At 28.6% G+C, this 18,406-nt stretch overlaps 1 protein-coding gene across 1 annotated transcript in view; it reads right to left on the reverse strand.

Moving 5' to 3' along the window:
- Positions 1–6,136: 6,136 nt before the first annotated feature.
- The window catches only part of TfIIEbeta (transcription factor IIEbeta), a 28,575-nt gene continuing 16,305 nt past the window's right edge, over positions 6,137–18,406 (reverse strand). The window contains exons 5-6 of the mRNA XM_075372642.1: positions 12,214–12,387; positions 6,137–6,713 (exon numbers count right to left, since the gene is read on the reverse strand). Of these exons, the coding sequence (XP_075228757.1) occupies positions 6,567–6,713; positions 12,214–12,387 (321 nt within the window). The 3' untranslated portion in view covers positions 6,137–6,566. The remainder of the gene's footprint in view (positions 6,714–12,213; positions 12,388–18,406) is intronic.

The following is an 18,406-nucleotide window of genomic DNA, read 5'->3' on the forward strand; positions in this document are numbered from 1 at the left end:
CACTTAATAAGAGTAGATCCCTTAGATATTTAATGAATAAAATTTTTAAGGATGATAAATTTCCTGATCAATTAAAAATGGTTGCAAAAATTATAGATATCTATTACATAAAAGCAGATTTTTAATTATTTGTGTAAACTTCTTTCATTGAAGCAGCATGGTTTTTGCTCTAGTAAATTCGTGCTCTGGTGCATGTACGGTTGCTGCAAAGTAACTATGAGCTTGGAGTGGCGACACTTGCTATCTAACATAATAACATGTTGTTCCTCGATCTTAGTATTTCCCCTTACCAATAATTGTTCTATTTTTAACAAATGAATGCAACAATTTGAAATTAAATACAATCCGCTAATTCTGTATTGTATATTGTAAAATGTAATAACAGATGACAAAGTTGTCTGTTACTAATTACACAGGGATGTACATGAATAAAAATTAATTAATATATGTTTCTTTAGCCAAACAGTCATGTTTTGTTTCTTGCTTGATAACACTGGAAGTTTTTCAGCAAGGGTATAATGATTCGGAGGATTGTCAGCAACTATTATAAACTTATGAGTAAGGTTAGGAACTAATTTTTCTTCAATCTATTTCAAATAATTTTTAGTATTCATACTTCATGATAATTGCTGCTTTTTGATTTGGATGTCTAAATTAACATTGCATTTGGAATAAAGCCCATTTTACCTCCAGCTTGAATTTTAATCAAGCGTTCACCTTTATTGGTAAATGAAGTCCTACACTGCTGTCAGCTCATGATTTTACCATTGAATGAGATAAAACAGATTCATGAAAGTATACAATTGCCCAGTTACATTTTCTAAAATCACTGATTGTCTGCAAATATGAAATCCTTTTCTAACATAATGTTTTTCAACTAAAATTTTCCTTTCGTTTTCTGTTCTGCGCTACTTAAAACTTAATTCTTCTTAAACTAGTTTCACTGCTGTTAAAATTAATTTAATTTGAATACTTTCAGAAATTGTTAATTGTTGGCAGCACTCCTATCTTTGAAAGAAATTCATGCACAGTTCGCGTAACCACAACTTTATCAAAATTATCTAATCCAGTAATTGGTTTAGAATGTTTCTTTTTTAGGGTGATGAACAATCATTCTAGTTGCTTGGATTGAAGTTCTATTTTTTCTTTTCGTAGGTTTTGAACTTGAGTCCTGGAAATGCCACAGGCAGCTGCAGTTCTTTCTTCACACTTCTGGATAGCAATTAAATGCTTGTCATTTTTAATTTAGTACAGCTAAAGATTCTTTATGAAATCATCATACTTGTTTACAATTTCATGAGCCTGCGTTTAAAGTTTTTTACCTTTCACTACAGAGCCTTAACTATTTCCACATGAATGAACTACTTTAAAAAATTTGAACAGTAAACCATGATAAAAACATTTTACAAAATATCATATCTTACAATAATTGACTATGTAACAAAATACACAACACATGACAAAAGTACCGTAACGAACAGGAGAACCACAGAACTGAACTTTATATATATGGAAAACAAAAATAACTATTTTGTATTTGTAACATGATGTCACTTTCTTAACATGGTAAATACACAAAAATACATTGTTTTATAAACAAAAATTGAACATGTTTATGCTACTAAGCATAAACTTGCCGTTATGTGATGGCTAATGTACTGATGTCAGTTTAAATGAATTTGAAAATTAAGAGTTTTTTATCTTTGACAATGAGTGATTTAATTAAAAGTATTTGATACTTTTGTAAATATGTTTGTAAAAGAACTCTTGAGTTTATTTAGGTTATCTTTTGATCAACAGGAAGTGTTTTTGTTAATATCAATTGTCTTTCTTTCAGACCATATGTATGAGCACTTGATCCACTTTGGTTCACTTTTTTACTATGAGGGTGGATCAAATATGAAATGAGTCTTTTCTGAATGCATAAGTGTGAAGGGAATGGACAGCTGCATCTAGAGTGCATTGGTGGGGAGACCAGGTGGTCTGATTCAGACCAATTTGGCAGTAGCGCTCGTGATGACAGAGCAACAGGTGTATCGTTCCACTGTACATGCATTATCATTAGATTTCTTGTTCATGAAGGCGTAAAACTGGTGGAAATTCTGCAAAGATTGACTGCACAGTTCGGGGATCAAACATGTGTCAAGGGCTTGCATGTTTGCCTGACATAAGGAGTTCAAGAAAGGATATCAACAGGTTGAAAATGAGGAACATGATTGCCGTCCTTGGACCAGCATAACAGAGGAGAACATTCACATGATTTATGACCTTATTGAAAGCGATTGACATCTGACAGTTCCTGATATCGCATCACAGGTTGGAATAAGTTATGGAAGCTATCAAACAATCATGACAAAAGAACTAGGGTTGCGTAAAGTGTGTGCCAGATGGGTCCCTTGCCTTTGAACAGCAAAACACAAGTTGAGACATGTCCAGATCTGTCAGGAGCTTTTAGGACAGTTTGCGGAGGATAGGAATGAATTTTTGAATCAAATTGTCACCTGTGACGAAAATTGGCTCCATCACTACACGCCTGAATCCAAACAAGCCAGCATGGAGTGGCAGAAGGAGAGGGAGGAGCCCCTGTGAAAGCCAAGACTCGCTGTCAGCTGGGAAGGTGCTTGCAACTGTTTTTTTTGACCGGCAATTTTGCACATTGCATATTGATTTCTTGCATGAGTGTCACACAATAAATACTGCTTATTATTGCGAGCTTATGAATGAGGTAAAGGATGGTTATTGTTCCAAAAGATGTGACCAACAGATTTGAGATCTTATTCTTCTCCATGATAACGCTTGGTCCCATACTGCAGCTCTAACTTGTAGAAAATTAGACGAAATGAATGGAGTCCACTTGACCATCATCTCTATAGCCCTGTGATTTTCATCTCTCGCTTAAAAAAGCACTACGCAATTCCAAGACAATGTGGCAGTAGAGACCTTTGTGCACAATTGAGAGTTTCCTTTTAATTTCACTATTCCTATAAACAAATCTGTTTAATTGTCCATTGTACAATAGTTTATTCATATTTACAAGTAATAATAAAATATTTTTGTAATGTGTACAAACCTTAAAAAATTAAAATGAATTAACTAAGAAATATATGTTACTAAAATAGGAGCATAAGAACGTAAGTCGAAAAAAAGGATGAAAATTTTCAATTTTCGGAAAACCCACAATTATTCAAGAGGTTATCTCTAAAGTAAAGACTATTTCATTGTAAACAAATTTATCTTGAAAGCTTTATAAATATTTTTTATTTCTGTTAAACTACATACCTTATCCTACTTCTCTATATAATTGCCACGTGAATTAAGACATTTATTGTAGCAATACACCAGCTTCAATTTACCCTCATTGTATTCTTCTGCTGATTTTGAATGGTGTACCGTAGACTTTACGTAGAGTTTCACAGCAGGCTTCATTTATAGTCATTCCATGTGGCATGATATCAATCAGCAGTATGCCAAACCGATCCCAAAAGACCGTGGCCAGCAGTTTGCATCCAAATGGCTGTGGCCTGTCCTTTGTTGGTCTGGTTAGTGATTGAGGATGATGCCATTCACTTGACTACTTTTTCTCTCTGGCATGTAATACAAAATCCATGTTTCATTACCAGAAACAACTGAATTAAGGAACTCATAAAAATTCCAAAGCAGATCCCATTCAGATTTTTTTGTGGTGTTCTGTTAAGACGTGCGGCATCCGACGGGCACAAACCTTTCTAAAGTCTAAATGGTTATGAACAATGCAACCAATAACAGTTCTTGAAACATCAGGAAAAAGAAGGGCCAGGTCAGAAATCGTAGAGCGATGAACTTTTCTGATTTCATCAACACACTACAAAATGTCCTCTGTGATTACTTAGGACTTCGCCCTGAACGTTCTTCATGTACCTTAATTCTATTATTTCTAAACTTTTCTCACCATTTTCGGACATTTCTTTCATTCATTACATTATCCCTGTACATAGCAACAGAATGCCTATGAATTTCAGCCAGCTTAACGTTTTGATGGTTTAATAAACATGTGACTGCGTATTTCAGTCGGCGGCAACATTGTTTTCCTATTCATTTTATAATGTATTAACTCACACGTAATCAAAGATAATATAACACGACAACTTACAGACAATGATGTAGTGTGTACATTACTAACGTGTCCATGAACAACACAGGTTCACAAACCTTAAGGATAGGTAAAGACACCTGATTTCTCAGGTGTCTTTACTTTAGAGATAACCCTTGTGTAATAAACAATAATTGGATAAAATAAACACTCAGAGATTTCTAGAAGAAAGTGAACAAAATCTCATTTGAATGCTGTTAAGTAAAAACAAAACTTAAACTTAAAACTAAACAAATCTTATGTAATTGCGACAGCAGACAAAATATAATAACTTTGTGTTTTTATAAATTCTTGTTACATATTTAATAGTTACATTATACTAAAGGTTAATTTATATGTTAAATAAAACTATGTGTGATAAACCAATTGGTAAGATCATTTTCTAGCTGTTACTAAACAAATTTTTTTTACAGTTTTGTAAATCACCTAAAAACAAACTGAAAAACATTGAGATATATTAGATGAAACTTTGATATTTTATATAAAACACATAAAAACCACAATATCAACAAATTGACCATTATGAAGTTTACATACCTTAAATTTGACAAATACAACTTGTTACATAAACAACCCAATTCAAATGTATGGTTTGGCCACATACTAAAGATGTTCTCTAATTTCTTAAAGAATGCTGGTGCAGTTAACAATGGATACATATAATACCAATAATGAAAGAGCTGTATAATTGCTTTAAGATCTTCTAGAAGCTAAGTTTCACACATAGATATTAAGTTTTTAATTCCTTTTTTTAAAATATATTTAACCACATTCTGCTAAGTTGATTAACAAATATTTCTTTACGCAAATGCAAAAATATTTAAAAATTTTATCACCAAAATTACACAATAAATTGATTATTTTGAAACATTGTGTGCCTAAAAAATCAGAGCCTGTTCAGTGGGGTGACTGTTACTTTGTTAGGGGGATTGTAGCTAGCTACTAATGAAAATAAAGAGAAATTTATCAGTCATTCATAACCAACCCTACGGAGAATTTCTTTTGATGTTTCTGCTAATTAACTAAAATTTTCAACAGTCTACTATACAAAAAATATTAGCAAACATAAATGCACAATCTAATTGATAAATTTCTTTACATATTCCTATATCTCCCAAATCCTTCAAAATGGCTGTATGTACTTTTGTAATACTTCATGGCATTATGCTGCAAGAGGGTCAAAATTTTATCATTTATAAGAATAAGCTAGATATAGATTTATTTAATATTTAAAGCTTGCTTTGGGTATACCAGCACCATATTACTGTTGTAGCAATTTTGTAGTTCACTCTTGATCTTGTAGAATTTAAAATTAAACCTAATGTACATTGTTTGTCATAAACACTTGATAATAACCAACTTAACTTTGAAAATGAAAGATTATGACATTATTACAAAGAAAAACACAGAACAGATGAAATAAGTGTGATATTACTTAACATAGTTGCTTGTAAATTTTAGAATAAACTTGGATGAACTGTTGCAATTTTTATCAACAGATATTCCTCTAAAACCTTTTACAAACCAGTTAAAGTCTATTGTTATGTAGAGTAAAGCAGTTTTCTTGATGTTTTGCTACATTTCTGTCCTTTATAATTTATGATAACTATTTTCAATTATATCAGATTTTTAAACAACAAAATGAAAGATTTATTGAATAAATTATCTGTAAAACTTAAATAACTCTTTCAGTCACTTTACATTCTGATTTGTAGTGTAATACCCCTCCCCAAAAAGTAAAATATCAGATGAAGAAAAGAGATATTTATGGTAGCATACAATTTGGGATTATTTTTTTCAGATAAAATTAATTAAAGCAGAAATTATAATTTTACAATGATGTTTAAAGCAAAAATTCTAATCTCAAAATTTATAATTGTTTTTCAATCTCACATACTGAATTGCAATATACACATATTCAAAAATTCATTATTTTGAATTTGGTAACAATTACTTTATTTTTACAATTCACCATCGAAATAAAGAGTTCTATCCTTAATTAATTTGATGTTCCATGTACTCACTACTGTAAAACTTAAAGGAAAATTACATAATTTGTTATTGAAAACTTTTACACTGTTAAAATTAAAAATTATTGAAAAATGAATTGATTTCAAATACATCCTATAAAATTAAATACAATTTATTTTTATAAAAAATTACGGTATATACACTAAAATTAATAATACTAAACATATATAGGCCAATAAAGTCTATAAAGTCACCAATTATAAAAAAAAAACACAAAATAAATTGATAAGAAAGAACAGGAATATTGTGGAATCCAAAAAAGCCACTTCCCTACCAATAACTATTTACACATGTAATAAAAAATAATTAACATTAACACCACTGATCAAGTATCAACTCTCATGCAATATTAAATTTACTTAACATTTGTGAACACAAACTGGGATAGAAAAATCTAATTTATTTTTCATTTATCATCATAAGTTTCAAGTACATCGGCCAAGTGTTCATTATCACGTGGTTTTTTCTGTATTCTTTTCCTCTGACTCGCTTTCTTTCGTTTTTGAGCCGGTGCTGGTTTTTTCATTCCATGATCTTGCATCGATCGAATACCCTATAGAAAAATAGATTACATATTTAATAGACTCCATATACATATGCAAATAAACAAATAAAACTTTTATGGGGATCAACTCTATTCTAATGGATGGTTTTGAAAGAATGAAGAAGGTTTGAAAAAGCAAGTAGAGTTCTACGGACTTAATTAAACAAAATTTTTCACTGAACAGTATTCGTGTACTGTAATATTTCCTACACTTAGATTTCTGCCTCCAGCCAATACTATTTTCCTATCTATCAGGAAGTAGCACTTTGTAATCGTAATTGTTACAATTACTTCCAAGTAATTTTTAACTTCTAAATAATTTATTAAATTAAAATTATAATAACTTCCTAAAGAAGTTTATATATTTAATTATTTTAATTTTTATTATCGGCATATTTTTTTATGTTCAGAATGCTATGCAAAAAAAGTAGGTTTGGTATCATTACCACTGGTATAAGAGAATGTCATCTATATTTAGAACATAAAAAATATAGTATATTTTTTAGAATATATGAAGTATAAAAATTACTTCCTGGAATGCATCTCTAAAAAATAAACTTTTCTAACTGTACATTAGTACACAAGCCTAGAACTCTTTTTCTGAAATACTCTTAAATTCCTTTATCGTATTTGCTGGATATCTATATGGAAAATATTTTTGAACTAGAAATGAAAAGGGGTTAGGTCAGGTTAATAAGGAGCCTGAGCTGAATCTGGAATAAAATATTTGGCCAAAATCTCTCAAAATAAGCATAACATATGAGGTCTGTACAGAAAATAACCAAACTTTATTTTTTTAATCTTTATTATTAATTTGACAGATTACTGGTCCTTGTCCCTTCAAAGTACTCCCCTTCCCTATTCACCCACTTTTCCCAGTGGTGTTTCCACTATGCTAAGCAGTCCTGGATAACTTCATTTGAAATGGCCTTTAAGGTCCATGATGAATTTGCTTTAATGTTATCAACAGTCTCAAAACGGCGTCCTTTCACCATCACAGATTTTAATTTTGGAAATAAGAAAAAATTGCAAGGAGTGAGATCTGGCAATTAGTGAGGCTGAGGAAGATAGTTATCTGATTTTTGGCATAAAACTGACGAATTGACAAAGCTCAGTGTGCGGGTGCACTGTCATGATCAAAAAACGACGAGTTTTCTCGCCACAACTCTGTTTTCTTTTTGCATATTTTTTCATGTAACCGTTGTAAAACCATCTTGATAGTATGCACGGTTCACTGTTTTACCTTGAGGCAAAAATTCAAAATGCACAATTCTATTAAAATTGAAAAAATAGAGAGCAACACTTTGACATTGAATTGAGACTGATGTGCTTTCTTGGGGTGATCCTTTGCCGATCCATTGTGATGATTGAACTTTTTCTTAATGTTGTAGTCATAAACCTGGTTTTCATCTCCCATTATGATCCTTTGCATGAATGTTTTATTGTCATTGGCTTGTTCAAGAAGTCGTTAGCAAGCGTCCACTCAATATTCTTTCTGCTCTTTGGTCATCAAACGAGGAACTAACTTTGTTCAACTCGTTGCATGTTGAATTTTTCAGTCAAAATATCACGGCATGATCCATTTGAGATGCATCTCTTCTGCAAGTTCTCTGATAGTCGATCAGCGATTTGCACATACCAGGATCATTGATTTTCTGAACATAGGTGTCATCAGTTGAAGTCAAAGGCCTTCCTGGTCAAGGGTCATCTTCAATTGACTGATAACCACTTTTAAATAATGAAAACCATTAGTAACATTGCATATGATCCAGAGGATCATCTCCATAAGCTTGTTTCAAAATTTGAAAAGTTCCTGTGAGTTCTCCCCACTTTCACACAAAGTTTTGTTGTATCGTTGCTCCTGAAAATCACACATTACAAAAATTGCTAATAACATTTAAACACATTGCACTCAAATAACAATAACACGAAAACTAAAAGAGATATCAACAATCCAAGAACATATGATTACAGAGGAGGTTTTACGGAACACAATCCTGCCAACTGAACATCACTAAATATCTCCATTGGCATGTAATTAAAAATGTTCGGTTATTTTCTGAACAGACCTCATATCTTGGCACACATGATGGATGACCTCTTGTCAGGCCATAATTAAAGTCATTTCTTCTGAACACTTTCTTATAATTTTGTCATCAACAATTAATTATTTTTCATATTGTACCAAATCTTGCAATTTTTTCATATCATCTGCCATTTCTATTTTTTTGCTGCCCACTTCTGGGGTTGTGATTCACATTTTCTGGCTTGTTTCTGAATTTCTTATGGCATTTAAAGATAACTCATTTTTTTCAACATATAAACTACATATTACTTTCAACAGCTGTAGTATTTCAGTAGGTATTTTGCCAATTTTCACGTGAAATGTAATTTTTACATTTTGTTCTAAATTTTGATTACTCACTATTATTCAAAAGTTTATATGTACAGATTTATTTTTTCAAAACAGCCAACCAGAAAATGATTTTATAAGCTTGATGTTTACAAACAGATTTAAAACCAACAGTTTCAAATTGATTACTCATGTGACCCCAACTGAATTACCACAAAGGCACAGGTAGTGATTCAGTTGATTCAAACATTATATGAGACCAGAAAATCAAACTCAAAATTCATTACTCAAACCTGCATAGATTAATATTACATGCTGTGTTATCAATACAATTTTTTAATTTTAAAATGTTTATAAAATGTTTTTTTCTACAAACAAAAAATAGTGTTTCTTAGATACAGTCTGATGAAACCAGGCATAGCCCAACCTTCTTGGGCTAACTTTGTGCAAAACTTTGTTCCAAACTCCCCTGCAACTATTTCACCAAATGTTTTGAAATTTTCCATACATGTTCTATACTATTCAGAGGATGATGCATAATGCACTACTGGTAATTTCTAGGTATATTGGTTCTACTGATTTTTTAAAATTGAGATACACTGACTTTTATTAAATAATTAATTTAAGGTGATTGTTTTTCAAATAAATTGATTTCTTTCCATTCCCAAATCAATCTGGAAATATGTTACTTGATTATACATTTTTTATGAAATTACAAATATAAACAATACAAATGTAGTTTCTGTGATGATTTTCCAATTCAATTTTTATAACCTATCAAACAATAACAAATGTGTACAGATTAAGTACATGATATAAGTAAACAAACCTGGGAATATTTCTGAATTGGATAAGAAATAATAGTCTATATTATAGGAACATACATTTGAAAAGGTACATTAAAATGGTATGAGCACAAATTTTATTCCAAAAACCACTGGAATTTTCATTCTGGAATAAAAGTATAAATAGTTATGTAAATAAGTATGCCTTACAGATGAAGGGAAGTACTATTACTCACTTAACAACAGATCAAAGACAAATTGTTTCAACACAAAATGAACAAACATCGATCACAACATCAATGTATCAACATGATCAAAAAGATACAGAATTTAGAAACCCCAGGAAAAATTTGAAGATTTATAGAACCTATAATTTCACAAGTGCATCAATTGTTCGTGGTTTATTATGTGCATCAATTCATTTATATATGTACAAATACTATTATACATACATGTAAACAGAATCCAATAAAGTTAACTACCGCTAATAAAATGGATTCTGGAGATGTATCAATTGAACTTCTACATCTTTGAATGTTGAACAACTGTTAATTATTAAACTTCAAACCAACTTCAAGAGAAGACGTTGGAAACTCTCATTCCATTTTGAAAGTTATTGAAAATTAATAAAAGTTCAGCAATGGTTGGACATCAAGATGAGCTATAACTATTGAATATCGCAAATGCAATTTGAATATTCTGATAACCTAAAAAAAGAATATACACGTGAAGTCAATTTGGAAATCAATACGTATTTGTTATATAAATATAATTTTCACAAGTTTATTCTAAATTGATCATAATAAATTATATTAAAACTTAAAATTTGATAATCATTTCATTTCAAACTGAATAAATAAATAGCAAGTGATTCAATTAGAACCATTGGCACCACCCATTTGTGTGATAGATGCCACTAAGTAACTTGTGGATAAGTACCTTTTATCACATTAAAATGTTTAATTCAAATTGAGATTTCTAATTATAAAAAAAAATTAGTTTTTAAAATTATTGTGCTTTCCACCAATTTTAGTTATCTCCTAAAGTAGAATACAATAAAGCAACATATTGGACATTATTAAAATATTTTACGACATTGAATATAATTGAATATTTTGATGCTTCAACATTTTTAACTTATAACTTGTAAAAAAGTAGTATGGCTTGTTCTAGCAAAAATTATTCAAACCCTCTTACAATGTACTTCAGTCTGCAAGGTTGGATATTATTTCTAAACAAATAATTAAAATAAGTGACGAGATGACTGGGCTATGCATGAATTTTCCCTTGAAATACGATATAACATTACAATCACTTAATATATTTTCAAATAAATCATTGAATTCCATTAAAATATAAAAAAAAATTATATTCTATGAAAAAAATGTCTAATGTCTAACCCATGAATAAAATCAAGGCTTTTTGAATTCTGAAAGCAGTAAATAAGAGTAACTGTTTGGCTTGGTTGGTTTGTAAGTCATCCGTTAAGGTAATGTTGATGAAAGTGTAAGCTAATTTCTTTTCATAAATATTAAAAGTAAATAATTCTTGTACAAAGATAATTATTAATTTCGTAATAACTGTTTTTTAATGATATAATCGCTAGTTAATTTTGTATTAATTTTTAATAGCTGTTGAAAAGTTCATTAGTAAAATCGGAATTGTAATTTCAACACACAATTTACTTATTTTGTATATAAGTTATTCTAGCGTGAACAAACTGCATATCTTAAACAGCGTAAATTGTAACATATGCTACCTTACAATGTCCTAGTCAAACTGATAACACACAACAATATATTTAAAAATAAATCAAAATTCTAATTTTTTCTATACAGATGATGTTACCAGATTCATTAATTAAACATCAAATCAGATCTTTATCTTATTCATACATTGTTGTTTCAAATGTCACTGAAATTGGTTTTCTAATTTTTGAACATGAATTGATTTACAAATGCATCTTAGAAATTATTTTAACAGATTCAGTGTAGAAAATTTTTAAAACATTAAAGTGCTTTACATAAACATAATTTTATAATTGAAATGTTTCTCTTTGAAATGAAAAATTTAATACACAAAAGATTTTTATCATCATAAACCTTTAAATAATACTAGAAAAATCTAGGACCAATAAAAAATATGGACATAGTAGAGTAACATTTAATCCTTATGAAGTAGATAATACGTTATTAGTTAAGTTAGCAATCAATTAAACTACAATATTTTATTTTAATAAATATATATATGTATATCAATTTTAAGAAAATTAGTTAATGAGACAGACTTGAAATAGAGCTATTATTTTTCTCTTAAAAAGAAATAAAAAAATAAATCTTTTTATCAGTAGAAAAAAATATATAAGACTTACCTGTTTTTCTAGATATTCTTCAATTTTTTGATCATCCATGCTTTCTACAGCAACAGAACGCCATAACTTTTGAAATTCTTCATCGACAGGTAAATTTGCTGTTTTATCATTATAGAACATAATTTTTTTCTTATCAACTGGCCTAGCAATGTAAATTATTTCATTAGCTAGAATCTGAAAAAATAAAATAATCAATAACACTGACAAGATAGTACATAGTAAAAAATGAAAGTAAACTCAAATTCCATTTATCCAAGTTTCATTATACTAAAAGAATTAATGGTCTGACAGGATTTCTTAAAGAAAAAAAGAATCCATAAAAATAAAGTGTGCGCTTTTATTATTTCTTTTAACAGAATTAAAAAAACAGAGGTGGTTATTAATTCAATAAATTGACATTTTCAAAAAGTATTTTCAAACCTTAATGTTCACTAAGTGACATGCCAATTTTGATAATTCTTTTTCTATTTTGTAGAGTATAATATCTGACAAGTACTTGTACCTTTACCCAGATATGAAAATTAGCATACATTTGTACTTACAAAATATTTATCCATTGGATCTGTGTAACAGCATCGTGTTGAATACCCAGAGCTATATTTCTCACACCCTCCTTGACATGCGAAGCATTTCTGGAGTTGTGGTTCAAAAGGCTTCTTCCACCATGCTGTTATGCAATTCTTCATTTGTTGTATACTGACATTGAGGTACCATAGGGCTTAATTATTCCTGGCTCATGAACTGCGATAAATTTCAGTCATCAGAAAAAAAAATGTGATGATGAACAATGCATTTGAAAATCGTGCTATTACAGAATGCAGGCTGTAATAAATTGTTCTATGCCTCTATCAGACATTTCATTCACAAAAGTTGGTTAAAATTGTTTCCCACTTTTTTAATATATAAAAAAAAACGTAATATATCATGGTATATTACGTTTGGCCACTCTTATTTATTTAATACCCTATTACATAGTTACACAGTATAGAGACAATGTGTCAATAGTACTTTGCACAAATGCCAAGGCACCTGTACATAGTCTGGTGTACAAATCTAAAAAAATTAAAAATTAATAAAAAAATAAATAAATAAAAGAAATAAAAAATATAAGAAAAATACAAAAACATAAAAAATGATATCCAATACAACAGTCAATTAAGCATTCATAAATGGGGGGCTTTATTCAAGTTCATTCATCTTATACCCTTTTCTAATATTTATAATTCCTTCTTGAATTTCTTTATATATTTTCAATAATAGAATGGATTTATATCTCATATTAGAGAAATTATTTATACAGTTTACGTCTATTTCACTGTAATGATGTTTGAAAGATTCTAATACATATTTTTCAATTACATAAAGTGGTAATCTAATATTTTTATTTGATTTTAAAAAGTTTTTACTATTTTGTTATGTATAGTTTTTAAATGTGTTTTATTTGATATTTATTAGCTAACCCCAATGCAATTATACCATAGCTTACAATACTGTAATAAATTCCAAACGTAATAGTAAATAAATTTTGAACAGTAAGATTTTTGCTTAGTCTAAATAATACAAAAATGGAATATCTTATATAATTTATTTTATTTGAAATTCCATAATCCCATCTGAAATTTGATCAATGATCACAATGTAACAATTTGAGGAAAATTTTCTTTGAACAAATTCATTACCGATAACATTAAAATTAGAAGTAATGACAGTAAAATACAGTCATAATGATTACCAAAAATTAGTCTTACTTACATTTTGGGCTAACTTATTACAATCTAACCATTCTTTTAATTCAGTAAGTTGTTTTTCCAATCTATTGTAAACTTCAAACCAAAAGTTTTCATAACATAAGTGACATCAGCATAAGATAAGAATTTGCAATCAGGATTTTGTAGTTCAAATATATCATTAATATAAGTAATAAACAATAAAGGTCCAAGAATGGTTCTGCAGAATGCCAGTATTCAAATCTTATAGGTTGCTTTTTACTCAATTAGTTTTAACATACTCTCTTCTATTCAGCGGATAATTTTGAATTAACTGGAGAGGTAAAACTTCTGATATTTTCAAGCTTATGATTTACAGTATCGACGGCCTTAGCCAGATCCAAAAATGTAGCAGCTGTAGGTTTAATTTAGTCTACATTTAGCGAATAAATCAGCAATTGCATCTTTAGTTTCAAGACCCTTTCTAAAATCATACTATGAGTTAGAAAGAATATTATATTTATTCAGAAAATTCTAAATTCTATTATGTAATAGCATATATCTTTAGAAAATTACGGACAAGGAAAATAAGTCTATAATTTTCAGGATTAGTTTTATCACCAACTTTAAAAATTGGTAAAACCTCGACCACTTTCAGTTATTGATCAGGACATATACCAGTATAGTAGCTTAAATTGTATAAATAAGTTGGAGCATAAATAAATTTAATATTACTGCTTAATATTTTTATCACAGAAGTATCCCATCAACCCTCACCTGATTTATTTTTCAATTTATTAATTATTTTCTTTATTTCATCATTCTTTCCAGGTTTAAGATATAGAGACTAAACATTTGCTCTACTTTTACTCGTATGCTTTCTATTCAAGTTGTTAACATTAATTTTTTTGTAATCATACTACTTACATTACAAAAAAAATTGTTATAAATTATATCTGTTCATTTGCAGTATGGATGTGTGGAATACATTAGGTGATTTTGTATGCTGCATGCTTTTTGTTTCTGAGTGGCTTTTTTACTTTGGTTTTGGTTGTATTTGGGTTTAAAATATTCCTGTAAATTTTTGTTTCTGATATCTTTTCATTTTTCTTTAAAATCTTTTTCCGTTCTAATTTAAATATATGGTGCCTTCCTAACCTAAAAAACAAGTAAAACGTTATGTGGATTTCCTTTCTTGTTAATTTTTATAAGTTATATTTATGTGATTTTACATCTGTTATTGTAAATATTTTTTTGTAAATTATTTTATTAGTTTTTTTATATTAATTTATGCTGAAGGTTTAAGATGACAGGGAGGTCTTAGGCAGTCCCTCCCAACGGTCTTAAAATGTTACAGTAATTAATCGTCTGGTATAATTATTTGTATTCTATGTGATAATGTATATCACAAAAGTGATTTTAATCGAATTAAAGCATGTGAAATATATCACAAATTCTTTAGTTATATGTGATGAACATAACATTATAAAACTAACCTCACTAAATTTTAAATATCCACATGGGATTATAGTTACACTGAAGGAAGAAATTAAAGGATTAGAAAAAATAAATGTAAACAAGCTAAAAGTCAATATATGACATTAAAATAAAATTTAAGTTAAAATCTGAGCAATTGGAGAAAAATAATTCTTTATCTGAAACTAAAGCTAATGAAATTATCAAAGAAATTGATACTTATTATCAAAGAATTGATAAAATTAATACTGAATTAAATGATAAAAATAATATACTAAAGGATCTTAACACACAGTTGAAGGAAAATATTATTTTACAAGATAAAATCTAAACTCATGAAAATTTTGTACAGGTTAGGTCGTATTCTTAAGTTAACAGAAAATATCTATCCTAAAATAATAACCACTCTACAAAATATTATTATAACATCTACAAATGAAAATTTGTCAGAGGAGACCTACAATAAAGTAAAACAAAAGATGAGTCAAGAAACCAGAGTACAACTAAAAACTACTTAAAAGATGGATAATAATATTACAATAAGGCGCAATAAAAGTGAAGATATCAGTAAAACTAAAGATATTTTAACTAAATTAGAATCTACAGATTCTCATATTGAAATTGAAAAAATGAAAAATCCTAAAATTAAAATAATTGAAGTTTATAAAGAATTAGGAACTTTGGATTTCATTCATTTGGAAAGTGATATCATAGAAAGAAACATGATGAATGATCAACATAGCATTAAAATTGTACATAAGTATCAAAATAAAAGAAATAGAAATGGACTTTCATAGCAGGATTAATTGCTAGTGCTTATGCTGTACGTATGATAGAAAAAAACGTGTTTATTGGTACAAATAGATGCACAATCTATAATGATTTTAATTTAAATCCATGTTTTAACTGCTGTAATTATGGACAAAGTGTTAAAAAATGTACAGACAGAATTGCTTGCAGGACTTGCACTGGTAATCATCGATATAGAATGCAATAATAAGGATATAAAAGATGCATTAATTGCATCAGTTTCAGTAATAAATATCATGAGAACAGACCAACTGATCACCCAGCTGACACGTTAATTGTGAGACTTATAATTGGCTTCTGCAGAGGTTACAAAAAACTAATTATCCATTTAACCCAACCTAATATTCTAAGTCTATGTTTAACAATTTAGAAGATAGTGTGTGTATATATATAATTTATAGTTGAAGAATCATCATATACACACATATACAAAAAATAAGATTGATCTCACCTTTAAGTGTTAAAATTTTTTATATTCAAGAAGACCTTTTCAGACCCATTGGATCGATCATCAGTTGTCAAGATAACATAATTAATAAAACAGGTATTTGGTCACTAAGGTAAAACTAATTTAAATCATAATCAACTGTTAAAAACAGATGTCAATGTGCAAACGTTATACAAACTTAGATTGTTGAAAATGTGTTTGATGGTTCACTAAATTGAAGTCCTTATGTTTATATATGTAATACTTTTCAAAATTCTTTAGTTTGTTTTTAACGTTACAAACTTCTAATATTTCAAGATTATCTGCTAAGCTTTTAATTTTGTGTCTATTTGTTCTTTTTATTCTTGAATGCGCTCAGATGTTCTGAGAATCTTACCTTAAACGATCTATCAGTTTTTCCAATATATATGGCATCACAGTCTATGCACTTAATACTGTATATGCCGCTCAAGTTGAATTTGTCAAAGACGTAGGTTGAATTATTACTAAGGATTTTGTTGAAATGTTATTCATCGATTTATACGCGATTGTACTATTTTATATGTGTTTTCTCTTATATAACTGTATAAAATATAATTCTTATTGCAATTTTTAGACTGATTTATTGGAACAAGGGTAGTGTCCTTGATATTATATTTCTTATTTTAATATCTCTTGTAAATACCATTAATGAAAGATTTATCAGCCATTCTGCAAAGCTATAACTCTTATACACCTCAGTTTGTTATTTATATCAGAACAATGAAGAAAGAAATGAATTGATTTCAACCAATGAGTATGCTGTCAATGAAGAAATTTTTGAAAAAAATATTTGATTTGATTGCAATGCTGAACACAAAGTAACCACCAATGATGATTTAGAATTGACTGATTTCTATACCTTTAAAAAAATTAAAATATATTAACCATAAGTGCTTTGAAAAGAAGTCATAATTATAAAAACAAAATCTTTATTAAGGATATTTATAATTATTTGATGTGTAATAAACAAATAAAAAACTGTATATGAGTATTTATTTCAATAGTGATATAAACAAAAATGATTTTAAGGGTGTTGAATTTTTTAATAACTTTTATAAATTAGGATTTGAACCTTATTTTAATAAAAGTACTCGAATCAGAAGTAATTCTGATGAATCATGCACAGACAATGCTTTTATTAAAAGCTCTTTTAATAAAAAAATCTGTAAGATTCAATTATCAGATTATCCTTTATTTTTAAATATTAATACTGAAATAATAATCTGAATCTTTTAAAATGACTTTTTGTTTATATCAATTTCAAATTATTGATATTACTAAGAGAAACTTTAACTGGGAAGATGTATATTTTGTAAATAATGTAAATGAAGCAATGCAATTATTAATTGAATTAGTACATGAATTAATGGCTAAAACTAGAAAAGCTAAAAATATTGCATAGTAAAAAGGTTCTAAAAATTCATGGGTTACACAATTTTATTAAATATAATTAATAAAAAGGAAAAGTTATACAAAATATACAGAAAAAATAAAAATGGTATCTGAAAACTATGAAGGCTGCCCAGAAAGTAACTTACGTTTTGAAATAAAAAACCAACCAAATAAAAAAAAGAAATTTTATTATATACATTTGAAAGGGACAATCTTAAACTATTTTTCTACATAGTCGCCATTAAAATTGAGGCACTTATCATAATGATGCACAAGCTTTTCAATTCCTTCTCTGTAGAAATCTGCCATCTTGGATTTTTGGCACCCATCTTACACAGAA

Source organism: Lycorma delicatula, chromosome 8 (assembly GCF_047948215.1).
Source record: "Lycorma delicatula isolate Av1 chromosome 8, ASM4794821v1, whole genome shotgun sequence".
In the NCBI taxonomy this organism is placed as follows: domain Eukaryota; kingdom Metazoa; phylum Arthropoda; class Insecta; order Hemiptera; family Fulgoridae; genus Lycorma; species Lycorma delicatula.